This window comes from Cardiocondyla obscurior, linkage group LG14 (genome assembly GCF_019399895.1).
Source record: "Cardiocondyla obscurior isolate alpha-2009 linkage group LG14, Cobs3.1, whole genome shotgun sequence".
In the NCBI taxonomy this organism is placed as follows: domain Eukaryota; kingdom Metazoa; phylum Arthropoda; class Insecta; order Hymenoptera; family Formicidae; genus Cardiocondyla; species Cardiocondyla obscurior.
In genome coordinates, this window is record NC_091877.1 from 2,510,494 (window position 1) to 2,529,895 (window position 19,402).

Here is a 19,402-nt window from a genome sequence, read left to right on the forward strand (position 1 = left end):
GATGTTATTTTTCATATTGAATAAAAGTGGACAAAAAGAACGAGGAAAGAAAAACATAATTAAAAAAAAAAAAGATTGTAAAATAGAAATGTTAGTCAATTATAGCGCAGAGCGTTAGTCGCTCATTAATTTTATGTCGTTAATTTGATTTGGTCTGTAAAACTGCGTGTGGTCGTGAACTGAATTATGGGCAACCGTCAGAAATGAAAAATAATAATCAATCGTTTTAGTACCGTGTACTGGCTTCCTGATCCTCCGATCTTTAGCTTTACCGAAAGCCGAGGTTTAAATATGTGGAATACTTATTACCATTTACACATCATTAATGATGACAATTAATGCCATACATGTTCTGTGATAAGACCACTTGTAATTACTGCAATTGTATAATCGATCCTTTCTAGAGACAGACCCTTTCCCCGCTCCTCATTCCTTGACGATCCTGGCAGCCAGTGAATTTACTTGTTATATGAGATACATACAATAAGCGACAGTCGTTATCCGGACAGTCCCAAACCTAGCGTCACTATCGATGTTAAGATTTTTACGGTGTACATATCTGCTGTGTATTTTATAAGAAACAAAACAAACTCACGTATGAGGATCTCATACTTTTATGAAAACTGTACAATAATCTGTAATGTGTAATTTATTTCGACTTCACAGACTGCGCTAAACTCATGTTCCTTGAAAACACACTACCGATGCTTTAATTTTAAACTTGAAGTAACGCCGAAAAATTGATACAAATTAGGTACGCATTCGTTACGTAGTACGGTCTAGCGATATGATATCGCGTTGTAGATAAAAAAAAAAAAAACCTAGATAAGAAAATTTTCACATTTTTTCTACGTCAAATCTTTTTATTTGGGTCTTATGGGTATAGGACTTAAATAAAAAGACAACTTTTAACCACGAAAGCGATATAGTAGTAATTTCAGGAACAGGTTTTGGCTCTGCTGATTTATATTTTACAAAATCTGCGACCATTCTCTAATTCTCATATCTATCTTTGGGACTGTGCGGCGATTTCTTTCGTGGAACACACGTAACGTTGAATGTCTTAGACAAAAAAAAACTGGAAAAAATTAACAAAACAGAATAAAAGCAAATTCCAAGATACGAATTCGTAAAATACAGATTGAAAGAAACAAAAAAAAATTATACACACCACACAGATGTAGGCGCAATTCCGTATGAAATCTGCAGGAATAATACAAGCGTATGACTGGATATAATTTGATAAACTTTTAAGTACAAGTAAGAGACAAGTGTTACCTCATCATAATGAAAGACGGCGCGTATCAGTATCGCCACCGCCACTAGCTACTACCGCACGCCCGTCCTTAACACACATCTATACACACACGTACACATACACGCAACAGACAAACAAATACATCCGTTGTATATTGCATTTAGAAATTTGGGACACTCTTTTGTATTAAAAAAAAAAAGAAAAAAAAAAGACAAATTTTATGGTTGCGGTAGTAACTGATTCGCGAGAAGCGTTACGCGCGCCGCTCATTGAACCCAGCTCATACACGCAGACATTCATTTTCCATTTTACTTTAAGTCGTTGCACCACATCAAATAAATGACATTTTCATTATATAAGAACGTAGTCTAATTTTCATTATCCCGCTATCGCATATGTTTAGGATCTTTTTTTACGAGACACGAGATTATCGAGATTGCGATATCACAACTGAACGATTCTGATAAAATCTAGAAAACGCCTTGCAAGTTCGAGACTTTTGGAAAATTTGACTACAACAAACATCCGAGTATCTATTATGAAACTTTTTGAAAGAATAGGTTTTAATCAAATTATATAAAATATTTCTTAAGTTTTTAATTAATTTTTTTTTTTTTTTAAAGAAAACAAAATAATTTCAATTGAAAACCATTTTAAAAAGTTCCACAATATAAACCTTGTTCGTATCGTGTGATCGATATCACATTAAGACGACAAAGGCTATTTTTATATAAATAAATCTACAAATTACGTTTTATACAAGTATACAATATATACACGCGGATTGATTAATTTATGTATCTGTAAAATTATCACATGTGCTGAGCAACGGTAGGTGAGGATAAGGAGTTGTTGGAATCTTCTAATTTATCCTGCAACTTCGGCGTTCCTGGATATGATGGCGGAGACTCCTGCATGGACGTCTAGCAAACAGAAAATATTTTATCATTACTCGAAAAACATTTTATCTCTCATATCGCACGGTAAGTTGTGACAAATATTCTTTATCATAATCAGTAAACTAAAAAATTAATTAAAAATTAATCTAGGTACCCTGTTATATGGAGATGTGTAGAGAGGAGGAGCGTTATCGCGGAAAGACGTGTAGACGGGTGGAGCATTGCGAACGATTTCATTATACGAAGGTGGTCTGTCTCGTAGACTCTCGACGGTGCTACATTGCGTCGTCAGATCACACGCATGCTCCTCGTGCAACACGATGCGTCTTCTTCGTGTGTGATGCCTAGCCCTAAATTACGCAAGTGTGTTTAAGTTTATTGTAGAATTAAATATATTTTTAAAACTTAATTTTAATAAAAATTTCATTATCTGTGAGATTTACATCAAGATTACTTCACGAGTAAAGACATACTCGAAGAAATAACTTTGCTTAAAATTAACTTTTTAAAATTAATCAATTTTCACTTATTACTATCAGTGTGAAGTTTTTTAATTTTTCTGATAAAATAAACATTGGAAAATGACTATATAAAGACGCGATTATAATTTCTTTCATTCATGCCGTCGTATATGATTGCGTCAGTCGTCATACTCAATCAAGTTAAGATTGATATTTAAGATTAAGAACAAAAAAAAAAACAAGATTTCACAGTTAGATAGCGAATCTTCATTTCCCACTAAATTCGACGGCGTCCGGATTCGTTTATGAGGAATAATAACGAGCGATAAAAAAGAAAAATAGAAAGATTAAATTTACGAGACTCGCTTTCACTTACCTGTTGCATACTTTGCAGTAAACTATAATTAGACCGATGATACCAAATCCGAACAGCACGGAAATAATAATTTGCGTCATTATTACTAGTTGTCGTTGCTCATTCCTGAAATAAGAATTTGGCAATTATTAAATTAATTCCAATTGAGAAACAAGACATGTGATATTTGTTAGTATGCAAATAAACTTTATTGATTCTTACCAGCATTGTTCGCAAGTTTTGCAGATACAGCATGATGAAAGATCGGGACAACAAACTAAACAGCTATCTGTAAATTAAAAAATTTACAAAAAAATAATTTAAAAAATTATTCGCGCGTGTAAGAAATTGTGTTATTAACTCACCTATATACGCATAGCAACGACATCCTGTGTCTTGGTTGAGATCACATTGCGTACAATTATCGAAGTCCTTGTTATAACTTTCTGAAATCTCAGGAAATGTGACGTCCCAATCTGTTAAAACGTGAATTTAGATAAATAGATAACACCGTATAAAGATGGTTTCGTTAAAAGATAATATTATATGGCCTTTAACGTGATTCATTAAAGTACAGCGAGAAAATAAAAAATGCAGAAAAAAATGTTTTACATTCAAATATAATATATCATACCTGAGCTTTCAATTGGATTTATCGCAATGCAAAGGCATAAATATCCTAATAAAAGTAAGAGTGAGCAAGAGTTCATGATGTCACATCTATTTATAAGCGAGGAGCCATTCGTCGTCCGATTTCACTTGCTCTAACATAATTAATGAACAATCACGCGTTTTTAATTAGATATTAAACAAAGTCGCGGCAACAATATGTGAGAACAGTTTTCCAGGAACAAACACATTAAGATAACAGTAAAATTGACATCCAATGCAAATGTACTTCTGAACTTCTTACATCTTAAAGTCTGATATTTATGCCCATATAATCTTATCAATATGGATGCCTGATAACACATTGGTAATCAACAATCTTCGGACAGGAACAGATATTTCCTCATATCTATAGTGGTAATGACTTCTTATATTTAAAATTTTGATTTTGATAACGCCAAGAACATATCACTTACCGAATTACTTTTGCTACACATATAACTATATGTATTTATATATATATATATTTATGTATATATTCTTATTACAATACATTATACTGGTATTATTATTTAATTGTAACGTTGCATGTATTGCATATTTACTTAACAAATAAGCTGATACAAAAAAAAAAAAAAAAAAAAAAAAATACAAATTTAAACATTACTTCGACGTTTTAGAATATATCAGTATATTCATAAAACGAAAGTATTCAGTACTTCCATAGTTCAACATATTTTACAGTGTAATTCAGAGATACAATACCAGATCTCTGGAACAATGTCTTCTGTACAATTTCAATTAGTTAGTGTAATTAATGCCTCTACTATATCGCCTCTATGTTCCCTGAGAGTCTGTTCAGCCAAAATTCGACTAATCTCCATCTCCTTCATCTGAAAAAAAAATACAGTTAAATCTTTCAAATTCCAAATGTACATTTATTAAGAAAAAAAAATTGCACTTACAATCAAATCAACATCTTCCTTTTTAATGGACACTTTGAGCAGTTCATTCTCTTTTGCCTGTTTTTCTGCTGCTTCCTTGTCTCGACGATCGCCAATTATACTGAGAGCCTGTTAAATATTTTTTTTTAAGTCAAAATATGATTATTATTCAGCAAACGTTGGTACTAAGTACCATAAATGTAGCAACAATGCTTTATGCGTATATCGATTAGCATTGCCATAACAAAAATAAGTACAAAGTAAATTCTGGAATAATAAATTTTTAACGCATTAAATTAATTTAATGGTCAATTAAATAACTAATTTTTTCAGTCAGATTTTGATTTCCTGAGTCAAAGCCTTCTAGAGAAGCCGCGTGGGCAAGCTGGAGTTCTAGGTTACTCCGAACACGAGCGAGAAATACTTACGCAAGAAAATCCATCGGACGACGAGATCTCCTTTTCTTCGGCGTAATCGGTCACCTTTTCCAAATCCGCCGCACCGCTGTCATACTTGGCCGCCTTCTTCTGCGACTTCTCTTGCTGCACATCGTCCGAATCTCCATTCACGTCGTCGTCCGCCATCGTTTACAACAGAAAATAAGCCTCTATCAATTATTATTCGGCTCCATAAACAGAATCAAGCTGATGGTCATCGAAAACGCCGATCCATTGCCATGCCAGCCCCACGCCTGCACGTTTTAGCTATACTCTTTTGTACTTTCTGCTCTTCTTTCAGATAGAGTTAAGTTTAATCAAGTTGGCAAGCTTTTTTTCTGACCGTAATTTTTTTTTTCTTTTTAGATTGGCACGGACAATCACGCAAAAGCGCGGGAAATATTGTCGAGCAATTGCCGAACGTCAGATGATTCAGGTTTATTTTATTGTTATTTACAGAATCATATATCACGCTATCATCTTGTCATATTGAGATGAGTGCGAAACTTTACAGCTTGGTCAGCCAAAAAGACTCGACGCAGCTACAAGAATTTGTGCAGCAGACTTCGACTGAGGAGGTGAGAAAAGCATGAATGCGAAATATATGTTTGTTGCTTTCATACCGATGTCAAGATTATTTACATGATGATTAGATAATATTTATTAATAATCGAACTGGCCACATTAAAGACCCCAGAATTTCTTTTTCTTTTTTTTTTATATAGAAAAAAATTAAATTTGAGCTAGTATAATTCAGGAATAACAAGCAAATCAATTATTTATTTCAGCTCACAAAGATAATATCAGATGGAATTTGCAACGCGGATATATCGCGGGTACTGGACGAAGTCATACAAATATGCTCGAAGTCAGAAAATCTGTATGCTAAAAGACTTAAACTGGTGATAGCTGCTTTGACAGCTCTAGGAAAAGCCAAAGTCACAATCAGTCATGCAAATGAGATTATAAATCGAATATTGATAGATTTTCCTAATTATCCAAAGTTACATTTGGTCAAACTGGTTGATTTTTGTCTTGCTAATATTCGCAATAACGATGACGAATTCAGAAGGTACATGCATGATTTTTTTTCAATCTTTTATAGTAAAGACAATACTTTTCAATGCATATTGACTTAAGGCTTGGTTTTTATCCTTTAATTAATTTTTTATTTTTTTAAATAGTTTTAATAAATAAAAGAAAATAAAAAAGTGGATTAAACTAAGATTAAAGTTTACCTATATTGATATAAATAGCTATTAATATAATGAAAAGAATGATATCATATATTACAGCTGGAAAGAATTATTGCCTGTCTTGCTGGAAGTGTTGGAGGAAGAAAAATATATTAATTACATGAATGGGGAAGTTTCTGGTTCTAAATACAAGTCTATTATTGTTAATAATATATGTAATAATGAATGGGATACACAGATAATACCTTCTGTAGCAAGAATGTTTAGGTAACCATTTTTGTGGCATTAGGTAAAAGGAGTTAACAAAGGATTGATAAACTAATAATTTTTTTTTTTTATAGAGACATATCCTTGGATAAAGAGGATCATGCTACAGTAATCACAGTACTCTGTACAAAACTGCAAGATATACCTCTTGAAGAAGTGCCTCCTTTTGTACACCAATCATTAAGATTGTGCACTAATCAGGATAATAAATATCTTTTGGAAGCCTTACGAAAATATTTTGCAATACGTTTTTCGCAAATTGACAATTCTGACACATTCGAGACTATAGGTATGTATATATATAAATCGAGAATATATAAAAAATTTGATAGAATTAAAGTTCAGTCATCATTTATGTGTTTTGTTTCTAATTTATGTTAAAATGTATGCATATTTTTATTTGCTGAGTTTTTAATTTTTAATTACTGATTTACAGATGTGATAAATCCAAAAGAAATTAAAAATGTTGAAAGTACAGTATTATATCATATATCACAAGCAGCAGAATTAAATCATCAACATATAAGAGATTACATTAAATATTTTAAAACTGTATCACATATTCCTGAAACTGTATTAGAGCCTTTTATACTCTCTGTGCTGCTCACAGTTGCTTCTATTGATGGAAATCAGGTAAATAACTCATTCTTGTTAATTCTTACATTTTTTTAAATGTTTATTTGATTTAATGTAATATTGTAGATATATGAAATGCTACGAGCAGTTATTAATAAACTAAACGAAACTGACAGTAAACGAAAAAATAGTGCATGGTTGAGAAAATTGATTCCTGATTCTTGTAGCGTAATGACCATAATAGCAAACGTTATCGAGGCGAGGTAAATATGTGCATTACATTATAAATACTTTAATGTCAAATCTTTTAATATAATTTTAATTATATAGTAGCCAAGATCGTCATTTAGTGCTGAAAGGCCTTGTGGATCTCGCATTTGTTCTTCTGGCTGTGGAAAATAAGACGAAGACGAGTATACATCCTTTATGGCTTATCGGTACGAAAATACTTCATAAAATCATGAGAAAGCAGCATGAAACCGTTGCGACTATATTTCAAATGTTGATTGATAAGATATTTGCCAGTGGATTGTGCATTTCTCAATATACAGGTAGAATTTATAAACATTTTAATTAAAGTATTATAAAGCTCGTTTTCATAATTTAATTATCGACAGCTATTATTATTATATTTATAATTTATTTGCAGACTGTTTAGCGTATATGTGCCACAAGTTAACAGTTTTGGTATTAGACCATCAAGATTCTATAATAACACTTTTTGATCAACTGTCATTTATACCTGGGGAAGTTTCCATTTTTATTGTTACTGCGATATTTCCGTTGATACAAGTCTCGGTCAGCATAAGAGAGCAATTAATCTTAACGTTGAGAAAAACTTTGTACAGAAAGGGTACGTTTAATCGACAAATGGCGATCAGTGGATTTCTGGAAATGTTAAAGAATTTGAAAATGCACTCTTTGAGTGGTCTCGCGATGAGTTCAAGTCAATGCGTCAATTCTTCATCTGGCACAAGTTCTACATCCGTTTTAACTCAGGTTTTATTACTCCTATTTTTTTAATCTTTAGTAAATTATTCCAAAATTATTAATTAGTTTATATGATTAATTTTATAGGTGACATTAGAGAAAGGAACTGCAGGACCTTCTTCGAAATATAACAGAACTTTATGTTACGACGTATTGGGAATTTTGAAAAGATGTTTTACTCACGAATGCGAAGTCCGATTACATTTGTATAATGGTACGGGATTAAAAATAGTTTACTTATTTTGCTAAATAACTAAAATAACTAATTATTAATTTTATCTGAAAGGTTTATATGAAGCTGTATTGAAAAATACCAATGTAGCGGAATACATATTAGAAATGTTACTGCCACATTTCAAAACATTTTTTGAGTCGGATGAAAACATTGTGGTGCCGCTTAAATTAGATTTATGTACAACTATACAAGGAGACCAAGTTGTATTGCAGGAACCTTTGGCCGAGCTAATACTCACGCTACAAAAGATTTATATTAAAGCAGCCTTAATGAAATCATCTTACGTGGGTGAATTAGCTATTATTTTGGAATCTCTCTGTAGGCGAATGTCGCGACTTGAAACAGAACATCTAAATTTAGTGAGTATAAAATTAAATTTAATACATATTAAAATAATTTATATTTATATTATCTTTAATTTTTCTAAATTTTAACAGGATGACAAAATTGATTTAAACAATTCTAGCACCAAAGCCCAAGAAAAATCACAGATTGTTCTATTAACAATAAAAATTTATGAAGCTCTTATATGCTTTAGAATCGGCGCTTGGTCTGTAAGCTGTACAGATACCGCGCAAAATATAAAAAATTTATTTAAAGGATACACAAAATTTATTGAATATACCAAGGTAATTGTGGTAGATAATTTATATCGCGTATATTTATTATTAATATAAATCTTATTTTTAATACTGTAGCACGTACCAAAAGCTAAAAAAAAAGAAGGGAAAAATAAAAAAGCATCAAACGACACAAATACAAGTGCAGTAAAGAAACCTGGTCGGCCAAGCAGTATAAAATTACCTCCCAGTATCACAGATTTGTCTACGATATACAAAATTCTATCGCTATTCTATTTGAAATCTGTTCCTTGGGCATCTGCAGATCAAGTATCGATATTGATAGATTACCATGATTTCTATCATTACATTTTACGAGCATTATTGCAAACTTTGCAAAATGTTAAATTATTAACGGAGTACAATTTACGGAAGCATAAAGAACAAAATATGAAGACCTATTTCGAAATTGGAAAGTAAGGAACACTACAAAAGTATAATTTTACAAGTTATAAATTTATTTCTTTTTTTTTTTCCTTACAGTTTATTGTACGATCACATTATATTAGATTTAAATCAAGTCCTTGATACGGATGAACAAGGTACTATATTAGCATTGGAATGTTTCAAAGAATTATGTTTTCTAGTTTGTACTTACTTTTCTTCTGAATTGCCGCACTTTCTCGACACTGTTGTTTGTAAGTATTTAAAAATATGGAAAGAAACCACGCTCCTATTGCATATAATAACAATTTTCTAGCTAATGAGTCGATCCAAGTGAAACACTCTAACGCACAATTAGAAAACATAACTGCTGCTTTACGTACGAGCTTTAGAGCGTTCTTTGATAAGAAAGAAGAACATGAGGAGAATTCCAAGCAGATACTCTGCATATTGTTAGATATTATATATCAGCTAACACAGGAAATAAATTTTTATGAAACAAATAGCGATAAAGTCAGTATAGCGGTAACTTTCTTATAATTATTTATAATTTAATGATATCTTAGAATTAAAAAAAATTGTTGCCTAAGGAGCTTAATTCGATGATGGAGTTCACACAATTGGAAGATATGAATTGTCAAGCTTCTTTAACTATTTTCCAAATTATGTTATGGATAGAAGAGCGTAACCGAGATTACGGCGAGATATTAATTGATATTGCTCTTGAATTGTGTAAAAAAATAGATACCATTGACAAGGTAATAACATTTACATAATGATGTATACATATTTTACGCAATAATATTAAGAAAAAAAGATTTTTTTTTATTTTAATTAAATATTACTGTTTCCAGACTGAAATATCAATAGATAATAAATTTAAAATTATTCACGAAGAAACAGCAGACAAACTTTACAATTTGGTAAATAATTCAGTAAAAGAAAAATTGGATAATGTATCTTGGCTATTGATGCGTCTTAAGGGCGAGCAAAATATTGTTCGCTCGCCTGGCGTAGATATCGAAGAACGTGCGTATATAATCTTGTATTATTTAGATTTAATATTAATTTTCTTGTACTAAGACTAAAATTTTCAAACAGATCAAGAAAAACTAAGAACGCAAGAACGTAGTTTGTGCCGACAGCTGTCGCACATTATACAGATACTTCATACATTAGCCAACGTTGCTATTAAACCAGGATTATCCACCGATATTATGTTTAAAAATTTACAAATATTATATAACTTACTCAATAATCTTACAAAATATTTCTATGCAAAATCGAGTAAACAGAATGCAGCGTTTCAATCAGTGAAGTAAAAATCTATTTCATACTTTATAAATTAAAAAAAAATTTTCTCCATTAAATAAAAATTAATTTTAGGTTTATTCAAGTGATTCAATTAGCTGGCAAAACATTAAAATCTGCATTTTATAACTTAATAACGCACACCGAGGTAATAATCCAAAATATTAATTTAATTTTGTTATAGCAGCATTATTAGAAATACCTAATATATATTTGCATGTGTATGTACACAGGAAAATCAAACTGCAAAGTTAAAGGATGCATATATGCAAAGAAACAAGATTTTGAAGGAAACTAAAGTTATACCCCGCGTAATATTTGAAATCGAACAATTTCACACTGAAATTTTGTCACTTAGCAAAAAGACGGGTGTAAGTATTAACTGTATTTGTATTTAGAAGAAATATGTAATATTAATTCTTTACTAAAAAAAAGTGAAGTTAGTATAATAGAATATATAACTGCAATGTGTGTAAATTAATTTAGGTTCCACTTGAAACTTACATAAAGAATAGCATAACGCGAGATTTCCGTATAAAAAACGCGCAATTGACGGAAGCACTAGAAAAGATGGACATAAGTATAGTAAGTAAAACAATTAAATTTATTTAAATAAAATATTTAAAGTGATATTAATCATTATAAAATTTTATTTAACAGTTAGATACACAGAACTCTCATCGAACTAGTGATGCGTCTGATACAACTATAAATGATGCAGCTAACGAATCGCTCACAGATACGTCGTCTGGAAAACGGTCTAGACAAAACGACACGTCTTTATCGTCGCCTACATCTCCAGTTTCAAAACGATCTAAAAGATCGTCGGAAACTTGAAACCATGATATCTTGTATTAAAGATTATATAATAATTTTTATACATATATAGTTACATTGTAAGTCATATATAAAAAAGAGAATATGTTTATTAAATATATGTTTTTTTTTATTATATCGCATTAAAATATAATAACTAAAGTACAGTACCTCATGTTATCTTAGTAATTTTTTATCCATTAATGAATCTTTTGTTCTCATCTTACCTATGACATCATTCTATATAATTATGTGACTTAAAATTATACAAGATTATAATTTTATTACGATTATAATTGAATTATGCAACAAAATCCAGAGGCCTATTGAATCCACCTTTCCTGTTCATATACTGTCTGTATTTTCTTTTCAAAATAACATGAACTGCACCCATATCATTTCCATCCACTTTCTTACCTTTAGTAGTGTCAAAATCACAGAAACCCATTATTCTCATCATCTCTTGTTCCTCAGGTGTCTTACCTTGCAGATCTGCCTCTGTAATACAAAAGTATTTGAGTAAAATATTTGTACATCTCCTTTTATTTCCGTTTCAAATCTTTTAATTACATGGCGCTTTTTTTCTTTTGATTTATCAAACACGCAAGTAGATACCTGTGATCACGGGTCGCTCGTTTGTTGAAGGTTTCGGTTTTGTCCTATGCTTGGATCTGTCGCGTGATCTATCACGCTCACGCGATCTCGATCTACTGTACGATCTCCTATGCCTATCTCGCTCACGTTCTCGGTCCCTGTCCCTGTCTCTGGATTTTACCCTGTCCCGCTCTACAGACCTGTAAATTTAGAACGTTCAACATTTACTTTTGTAAAAGCTAATGAGACGTGATAAATTAACTAATAAATCTCTTTTTTCAAGCATACCTCCGTCTTCTTTCGCGAGATCGTCTTCTTCGTCGATCTCTGTCACGATCTCGTTCTCGAGATCGATCTCTCCGTCTTCCTGGCGATGGTGTGCGACTTCGTCCCATTCTGGATTTATGTAAAACTCAGATGTATCGTTTACACCTCACTGAAAACAAATCAAAAATGTAAGTATTAAGTAGAGTGCAAGTTCCATCGCGAAAGACTTAAAATAAAACGTGCAAACAAAAATTACGCTTTTTAATGATTAATACTTACAGTGATTTTTATTTTTGTTTAACAAATTAATTAAATAACGTAAGAAAAAGTCTCTTTCTCTCTCGCGTTAACTTCTAAGTACATAAATAAATTTTCACACATACTGTATAGGTTATATTTTGCAGCTAAGTTCGGCAGTATCAATGCTGCCAACGGGCTGGCGTAAATAGATCGATGAAAGCTAAAATAATGGCCGCTTGTTATACCCGGCCGGGTTATAATATACTTTCAATTGTTCTTGAATATTAAATGAAGCTGCTTCTCGATTTACACAGTATTTTTCAGCCGATCTTTTTCTTCACATTTATGTAATATCTATTAAAATTCTTATATCACTGAGTAAAAAATTTTATTTTACTCTTTCTCAATTAAACAAAATTTTTTTCATAATAAAAAAATTAACTGCGTACACGTAGTACGTAAACGCGAAAAATAACTCAGAATAGAAATTAATTATTTTGACAAATAAGAATATCATAAACTTTTAATTATTTAAATTAATTATTACGTTTAAAGAAGTCTTTACACAAGTAGAATAAACTTGCGATTCTAATCCCTTTTTTTTCTATTTTATAAGCAAGTGTAATGAGATGCGAAATAAAGGGCACCTATATGAATTTGCTTTAAATCCTCCGTCTCAAGTCGGCAGGTGAAAGATTAAACTTCCTGCTGAAGGACTCGCGCAAAGTGCATCATGGCGTTGGTGCGCCGAGTCGCTTGATACACAGACGCCGTCGCGGTCTGTATCACGCTGGAGCAGTCGGGCAATTCGTTCCTCGGCCTCGTATTTCCGTGCGTTTCGGCACCCACCCTCGCGGCACCTCACCCCACCGGGACGCCGATACAAAGTGCTCGCCCGAGAAGAGGCCGGGGGGAACAGTTTTGTTTCACGTTGCACGCGTGATTCTCGACGGTGGAAATGTCGCAGGACGATGACGTCGGATTCCTGTATAAAACCATGAGTAAGTTGCTACTGGCGCCGATCGCGTGTACTTTCACGTTTCGTGTCCCCGTAGATGCGGTGCGGAGTCATTGTGCTGGGCACGTGAAGGAAAATCGACGCACGCCGGGAATCGATAAATGCAAACTAACGCGGAATCGCGCGTACTCGCCGTCCCTTGGTGTCAGTACCGAGGAACGAAAAGGGCACGAGAATTGCTTCGTTTTATTACCGGTCAATGCGTCGAGTAGAAAGCTTAGGACGAGCTTGAAATAAGCAGCTTGCGGAACATTTTAGACCGCTCGCTTCAAGTAATCACGCAAATTGCAGTGATCGACTACGGACAGTGATTTCTATTTCTTTCTGTGAGCTTCAGAGATAAGATACGATTATTCACAAATGGTGAATTAAACCGGGATCTTCTTTTTTATTTTATTTTATTTTTTTTTTTCTTGTTAAACGCTCGTTTTGTGTGCAAATTTCTTTTCTAGCTGCAATATGTTCGTTTTCTTTACATCTCTTTCGTGTTAATGTACTCTTAGAAGTATTGCTCGAGTTATTAGACGGACGTATAAACAATTTTGTTGTTCTGGCGTTTGATTAATATTAAATGCATTACTGTGGATTACGTGTTCTACGAGTATATTAATATCCATTGTACGTACTTTCTGCGATTTGGGTAGGCGGGTGCGTTTGTGTGCGTGCAACGAGCTCGCGCGCGTATGTTTCTATCATTACCATTATTATTGCAATTAATACATTATTAAATCTGTTTCGGTATTATAATGATAACAACTCGGCTTGTCCTTTGTGATTGCACAATAATGTTCGTAATCAACCACTTTATTATTATGACAACCTCATTTGGTGACACGTAAAATTAACCTAACGCATTATCAGTAATACAACGCGCGCGCATACGTACGTGAGTACGTATTTTATAAGTGGCGTGTTTGACGGAAAGCGACTAAGAAAAAAAAAAATTATACGTTTACGCGGTTGGAATATATTTGACGAAATAGTGCCGATTGTGCGAGGGAACATCCCGATTCTGATAAAAGTTTTCTCCGCATATTAAGAGCATTATGTCCAGCACATGTACGTACGGGAATAATTGAACTAATTTAACCAAAAACTGCTTGTGTATTATAGCTATTTTTTAAATAGAAATATTACACCAATTCAGCTATGTATGTCGTATTAATAATTAAAAATATATGTTTATTGTTTTTTGCATAAATGTGAATTGATAGGTGTTTTTTTGTAATAAGATTTACTTGGAAGTTGTATTCAACCAAAGTCAATCAAGTTGTTCTTTCTAGTTGAACGAGATCCTAAAAAGAGAAGGGTAAAGCCGGTGGAATCAGCACAACAGTCTCTGCTCGACTTTGATCTCGGCGAGAGCTCAGATGACAGTGACTTTAGGATTGAAGACCATTGTGAAGAGTCTGATGATGATTCGGTAGATTCTAATGATGGGAAAGGTAAACTAAGTATAATAGGAAAGAAAAGAAGTGTATTTATAATATAATGGTCTGGTGTAAGTTGTTTAAGGTATATTTTTTTAGGAGAAGATGATGCATCTGAAGAATCTGATGATTCATTGGAAGATCCACTATTGAGGGGAAAAGATGGCAATAGCTTAACTGTAGGAGATGTAATTGAACAAGCTCGCCAACAAGCGCTAAAGGGTGTCCCTCTTGATGATAAACTAACTAAAGTACTGATTTGCTGTGGTTGTTTAGGAGATAGAAGTGATGATATAAATGAAATCGTTGAATGTGATGGGTGTGGAGTTAGCGTTCATGAGGGTATCTTATTTTAAAATTTTAGTTTATTATGTTCCTTTTTTTTACATTTTTATCTAAATTTTTTTAAATAAAATATATATTTCAGGTTGTTATGGTGTATCTGATGTAGAAAGTTTCTCCAGTACTGATTCCTTGTGCCAATCAGCACCATGGTTTTGTGAAGCTTGCAGTGCTGGAATTGAAGATCCATCATGTGAACTCTGTCCTAACAGAGGCGGAATTTTTAAAGAAACAGATGTCGGAAAATGGGTTCATTTAGTATGTGCTCTTTATGTGCCTGGTGTTGCTTTTGGTGAAGTAAGTAAATTTTTACTATAACTGTGTATAATTATATTTATTGTGTATAATTAATACTTATAAATTGCATACAATTGTATACAATTTATAAGTATTAATTGAAATATATATTTTTTTAGGTTGATCGTTTATCGAGCGTAACATTATTTGAAATGGCATATAGTAAATGGGGTGCAAAAACATGTTCTTTATGCGAAGATTCGTGTTATGCACGCACTGGTGTTTGTATCGAATGTGATGCTGGGATGTGTCATACATATTTTCATGTAACTTGGTAATGCTATTATTCAAAATACATCTGAAATAAATATTTTTATTCATTAGAGTGTATGTCACAACTATAAAGTACGAAACGTGATTTTTGCAGTGCACAAAGAGAGGGTTTATTGTCTGAAGCACACAGTGAGGAAGTCGATCAAGCTGATCCCTTCTATGCACATTGCAAATTACACTCCGATAAATCTCTCGTTCGTAGACGAAGACGTAATTGGCTGGCTTTACAAATGCGTGCACAGTATCGGCAACAGATGTTGAAGCAGCCTAATCATTTAGATTCAGACGAACAACGTAGGATTCAAAGAAAATTATCCAAGCACAGACATAAGTATTTAGCTCATAAGGCATCGCGTCCGCCGCCATGGGGTAAATTGATATTTTTTTTTAAATATATATTTGTAATCGTATTTCCACTAATTACATGTTATAATTGTAGTACCGACACAAAAAATGCCACGTTTATTAACTACATCTGCTTCTGCTTGCCGCCAATTGGCAAGAAAGGCCGAATTAATGGGCGTAGATACGGCCGCACTAGAAGCACAAGAGTCTCAATTGGTGGCATTAGTTGACGTTAGAAAAAAATGGCATATTGCTCCAGCTTTCAGTGTAGAGTTTATCGGCTATTATTTGGATCGTAATTTACGTGTAACATCAATGAAAAGACGATTGCAAGAACTTCTCGATATCAATTCGCAACTATTAAATGAACAACAAAGATTGGATAGAAAGTATGACGAAGTAATGAAAAATAATGAGGAACAGATTAGAGTAAATGTGACATTGAAAGAAAAGATCGACTTGTATCATCAAGTACTTAAAAATTCTGGTTTCGTGAAGCCTTTGCCATCGATTGTCGATCTAATGATGCCAAGAATACCACCCACGCTTGGTAAGTTATAAGGTTTAAATTTCTTAAACACAATTAAATAAAGCGTTTTCTACAGGTACAGGATTAGGCGTGCCTACTGCAGCTGCTTTAAAAATGGGTGTTGGATTTCCACTCCCCGTAGGTAAAGGCGCCGAAGGTATACGCGAAGGTAGAGTGTTAAGCAGTCAAGCGCAAGAACAAAATCACAAAACCGAGTTAACAACCTTACGACATCAATGCGGCATTTGTAGACGATCGACTAATCAACATCTTCTCGCTAAATGCGACACGTGTCATTTACATTATCATCTATCTTGTTTGAGTCCGCCTTTGTCACGAATGCCGAAGAAAACGAGACAGATGGGATGGTATGTATGGAAATAAATGCTTGAAAAATTTTTAATTATTTTACTAAATTTTCTAATGTAATGCAGGCAATGTTCTGAGTGCGATAAAGAATCTTCGGGATCGGAAGTGGAACGTGTGGACACATCGGCACCACGTAAATTAAGGCATTGCAAAGATGAAACTAATTCAATACCTACACCGCCACAAGAAGCAGTTCAAGCAGTTATGACAACAAGTACACCTACTACATCAAAGAATTCTACTAGTAATGTAACAAACATTACTACTTCTGACACACATACGACACCAAAGGTACTTTTTTTTTTTTTTACAAATAAAAATTTAGCTGACGGCGAATATTACTACCATTTTCTGCATAAATAAATAAATTTTTACAGCTAACTATTAAACCGATGGGACCGCAGCCTTCCAACGTAGAACCTGCACAAATATCTGAATCAGTGTATAATCAGCAACCTGTTAATAATATTAATGTAAGAGAAGGTTCACCAGAGTACATGGTGGCTTCAGCGGATGGAACGGAAGTAGTATCTCAAAGAAGTGGGAAAAAAAGAAGAAGGTATATACAAAATAAATTTACGAAATTATTTACGCATGCTTATTACAATTGTATAAATTAATAATATAATTTTTTTTTTTTTAGAGAAAAACATAAGAGATATTCTCCGGATCCGATAACTGGAATCAAACAAAGAAAAAGAAAGCATAAAAGAAAAAGTTTAGATGTGGAAAATCCAGAAATTCAAAGCCAACCACCACCAGAAGTTCACAGAAGAATTACAATAAAAGTAGCTATCATTTTTCGATTTTATTTTATCATTATATTAATTAATTAATTTGTGTTAATGTTAAATAATCAAATACAGATAAAACCAATTCGCCGACCGGAAGGACATACAGATTCGGAATCAAGCCCACAAATGTTTGTGGCAACTTCAAGCACTGAAATTACATTGCCACCGCCGCCGGCACCACCTCCGGCTGCAAACGTGCCACCAGTAAATGTATCTGTTAATAGTAGTGGTCGACTGTCGACGGGAACAAAAAAAGGAAAAGATACTGACATTATGACACAATGTAATGTTTGTGATACTCCCGGCACGAATCAAAATCTCGTTATGTTAGTATTACAAATTACAACCTTTAAAACTATATATATAACTGTAAAATTAATTATGTAATGAATTTTTATGTTATACATTTAATGTTTGTTTCAGGTGTGACGAATGTAAGAAGTGCTATCACTTTACATGCTTAGATCCTCCTGTGAAAAAATCTCCGAAAAGAAGAGGCTACTCGTGGCACTGTGCCGACTGCGATCCTAGTGTAAGTTCATAAATTTTTACTGATCGTAAATAACAATATTTTTTAATAAGATTGGTGTACTTTCTATTTTGTCTATATATAAATATATAGGAGTTTTTTAATAAATAGCAGTTCACATAAAAGAAATTATTTTTCTAAATAATTTCTTTATAAAATTTTTTTTTTTAATTCAGCTTAGTACATAAGACAATTAATCAGGATATTTGCACATACATCAACAATAGAGACAATAAACCTCAATCTGACAAAATATAAAGTACTTTAATCTGAAATATACATAAATACGAGTAAACTAAATGAACTAATTTCACGAGCTGAATCAAACAAAAAGGATAAATACGTCGTCTTATGAGAATGCAAAAATTAATATTATAGGGGAATAGGAACAGAACATTTTTTGTCTAATACAAGTTAAATTATTATATTTATTTTTATTTTGTGATGTACAGCAAACTAGAATAATATATTGAAACATTCTGAACCCCACTTTATGTCTTCCGCTTAATATTGTCAATGTGGATATATCATTGGCACATTAAATGTAATAAAAAAAAAAGATTTTTGTAGTAAAAATATTTCTTTTATTTCAGGCCTCTGAAACTGAGACTTAATATCAACAATTTTCTATCTGCAGCTCCAATTCTACGTTTATATAAATAAGGAATTCAGTGTTATTCTGTTTTTTTGTAAGATACGAAAACATAGAAGAGAAAAACTTTGCTGTAATTTAGAGAACAAAATCTAAGAAAATTTACTGCAAATTCCATTTAAAATTGATTTATTTGAATCTTAGCATAGTTCGCGCTACTTATTTCGTTATTTCTTTTAACGAATTTCTTTCGTAATGCTTTGTAGTTTTATATAACAATTTTAGGAACAAGTACTCAATAAATAATGAAGCAAATAAACATAAAGAATATACAAAAGAATATTTTCGCACGAGACAAAAATGTGATATTTAAAATACAAAATTATAGGATCAAATATGAACAAAAAACAATTTATCGTATCCAA

At 32.6% G+C, this 19,402-nt stretch overlaps 5 protein-coding genes across 9 annotated transcripts; 2 read left to right on the top strand and 3 right to left on the bottom strand.

Annotated features, from left to right (window-relative positions):
• Positions 1 to 906: 906 nt before the first annotated feature.
• LOC139108115 (uncharacterized) lies at positions 907 to 4,042 on the bottom strand. The gene is made up of 6 exons (XM_070666166.1): positions 3,608 to 4,042; positions 3,339 to 3,449; positions 3,196 to 3,262; positions 2,995 to 3,099; positions 2,312 to 2,507; positions 907 to 2,181 (listed from the first exon to the last, which is right to left on the bottom strand). Exons 1-6 carry the CDS (start codon positions 3,681 to 3,683, stop codon positions 2,071 to 2,073), a joined length of 666 nt encoding a protein of 221 aa, XP_070522267.1. The 5' UTR covers positions 3,684 to 4,042; the 3' UTR covers positions 907 to 2,070.
• A 207-nt stretch (positions 4,043 to 4,249) lies between these two features.
• On the bottom strand, positions 4,250 to 5,221 carry LOC139108118 (huntingtin-interacting protein K). Its single transcript, XM_070666172.1, has 3 exons — positions 4,955 to 5,221; positions 4,548 to 4,655; positions 4,250 to 4,475 (listed from the first exon to the last, which is right to left on the bottom strand). Exons 1-3 carry the CDS (start codon positions 5,108 to 5,110, stop codon positions 4,380 to 4,382), a joined length of 360 nt encoding a protein of 119 aa, XP_070522273.1. The 5' UTR covers positions 5,111 to 5,221; the 3' UTR covers positions 4,250 to 4,379.
• Positions 5,222 to 5,340: 119 nt separating this feature from the next.
• Positions 5,341 to 11,379, top strand: Fanci (Fanconi anemia complementation group I). Of its 2 annotated transcripts, XM_070665889.1 has the most exons (21): positions 5,341 to 5,541; positions 5,752 to 6,035; positions 6,259 to 6,426; positions 6,501 to 6,715; positions 6,863 to 7,059; positions 7,129 to 7,265; positions 7,333 to 7,553; positions 7,652 to 8,001; positions 8,080 to 8,206; positions 8,279 to 8,586; positions 8,665 to 8,856; positions 8,926 to 9,263; positions 9,331 to 9,485; positions 9,548 to 9,744; positions 9,822 to 9,989; positions 10,086 to 10,260; positions 10,333 to 10,549; positions 10,618 to 10,690; positions 10,776 to 10,913; positions 11,029 to 11,127; positions 11,203 to 11,379. In XM_070665889.1, exons 1-21 carry the CDS (start codon positions 5,458 to 5,460, stop codon positions 11,377 to 11,379), a joined length of 4,020 nt encoding a protein of 1,339 aa, XP_070521990.1. In that variant the 5' UTR covers positions 5,341 to 5,457. The 2 variants fall into 2 exon arrangements, with proteins under 2 accessions (XP_070521990.1, XP_070521991.1); XM_070665890.1 differs by lacking the exons at positions 11,029 to 11,127; positions 11,203 to 11,379 and having other exon boundaries at positions 10,333 to 10,544; positions 10,776 to 10,912.
• On the bottom strand, positions 11,170 to 13,199 carry Ytr (U4/U6.U5 small nuclear ribonucleoprotein 27 kDa protein yantar). Of its 2 annotated transcripts, none has more exons than XM_070665905.1 (4): positions 13,107 to 13,199; positions 12,241 to 12,388; positions 11,974 to 12,152; positions 11,170 to 11,856 (listed from the first exon to the last, which is right to left on the bottom strand). In XM_070665905.1, the coding sequence occupies exons 2-4, from the start codon at positions 12,345 to 12,347 to the stop codon at positions 11,660 to 11,662; spliced, it is 483 nt and encodes a 160-aa protein (XP_070522006.1). In that variant the 5' UTR covers positions 12,348 to 12,388; positions 13,107 to 13,199; the 3' UTR covers positions 11,170 to 11,659. The 2 variants fall into 2 exon arrangements, with proteins under 2 accessions (XP_070522006.1, XP_070522005.1); XM_070665904.1 differs by lacking the exon at positions 13,107 to 13,199 and adding an exon at positions 12,499 to 12,657.
• Positions 13,200 to 13,256: 57 nt separating this feature from the next.
• Positions 13,257 to 19,149, top strand: LOC139107969 (PHD finger protein 14). 3 transcript variants are annotated; one of them, XM_070665892.1, is made up of 14 exons: positions 13,257 to 13,460; positions 14,761 to 14,922; positions 15,010 to 15,249; positions 15,335 to 15,546; positions 15,666 to 15,820; positions 15,914 to 16,188; positions 16,259 to 16,714; positions 16,770 to 17,061; positions 17,128 to 17,353; positions 17,440 to 17,621; positions 17,706 to 17,850; positions 17,929 to 18,182; positions 18,280 to 18,388; positions 18,979 to 19,149. In XM_070665892.1, the coding sequence occupies exons 1-14, from the start codon at positions 13,418 to 13,420 to the stop codon at positions 18,997 to 18,999; spliced, it is 2,772 nt and encodes a 923-aa protein (XP_070521993.1). In that variant the 5' UTR covers positions 13,257 to 13,417; the 3' UTR covers positions 19,000 to 19,149. The 3 variants fall into 3 exon arrangements, with proteins under 3 accessions (XP_070521993.1, XP_070521992.1, XP_070521994.1); XM_070665891.1 differs by having other exon boundaries at positions 13,258 to 13,460; positions 15,007 to 15,249; XM_070665893.1 differs by lacking the exon at positions 13,257 to 13,460 and adding an exon at positions 13,940 to 14,536 and having other exon boundaries at positions 15,007 to 15,249.
• The last annotated feature ends 253 nt before the right edge of the window (positions 19,150 to 19,402 follow it).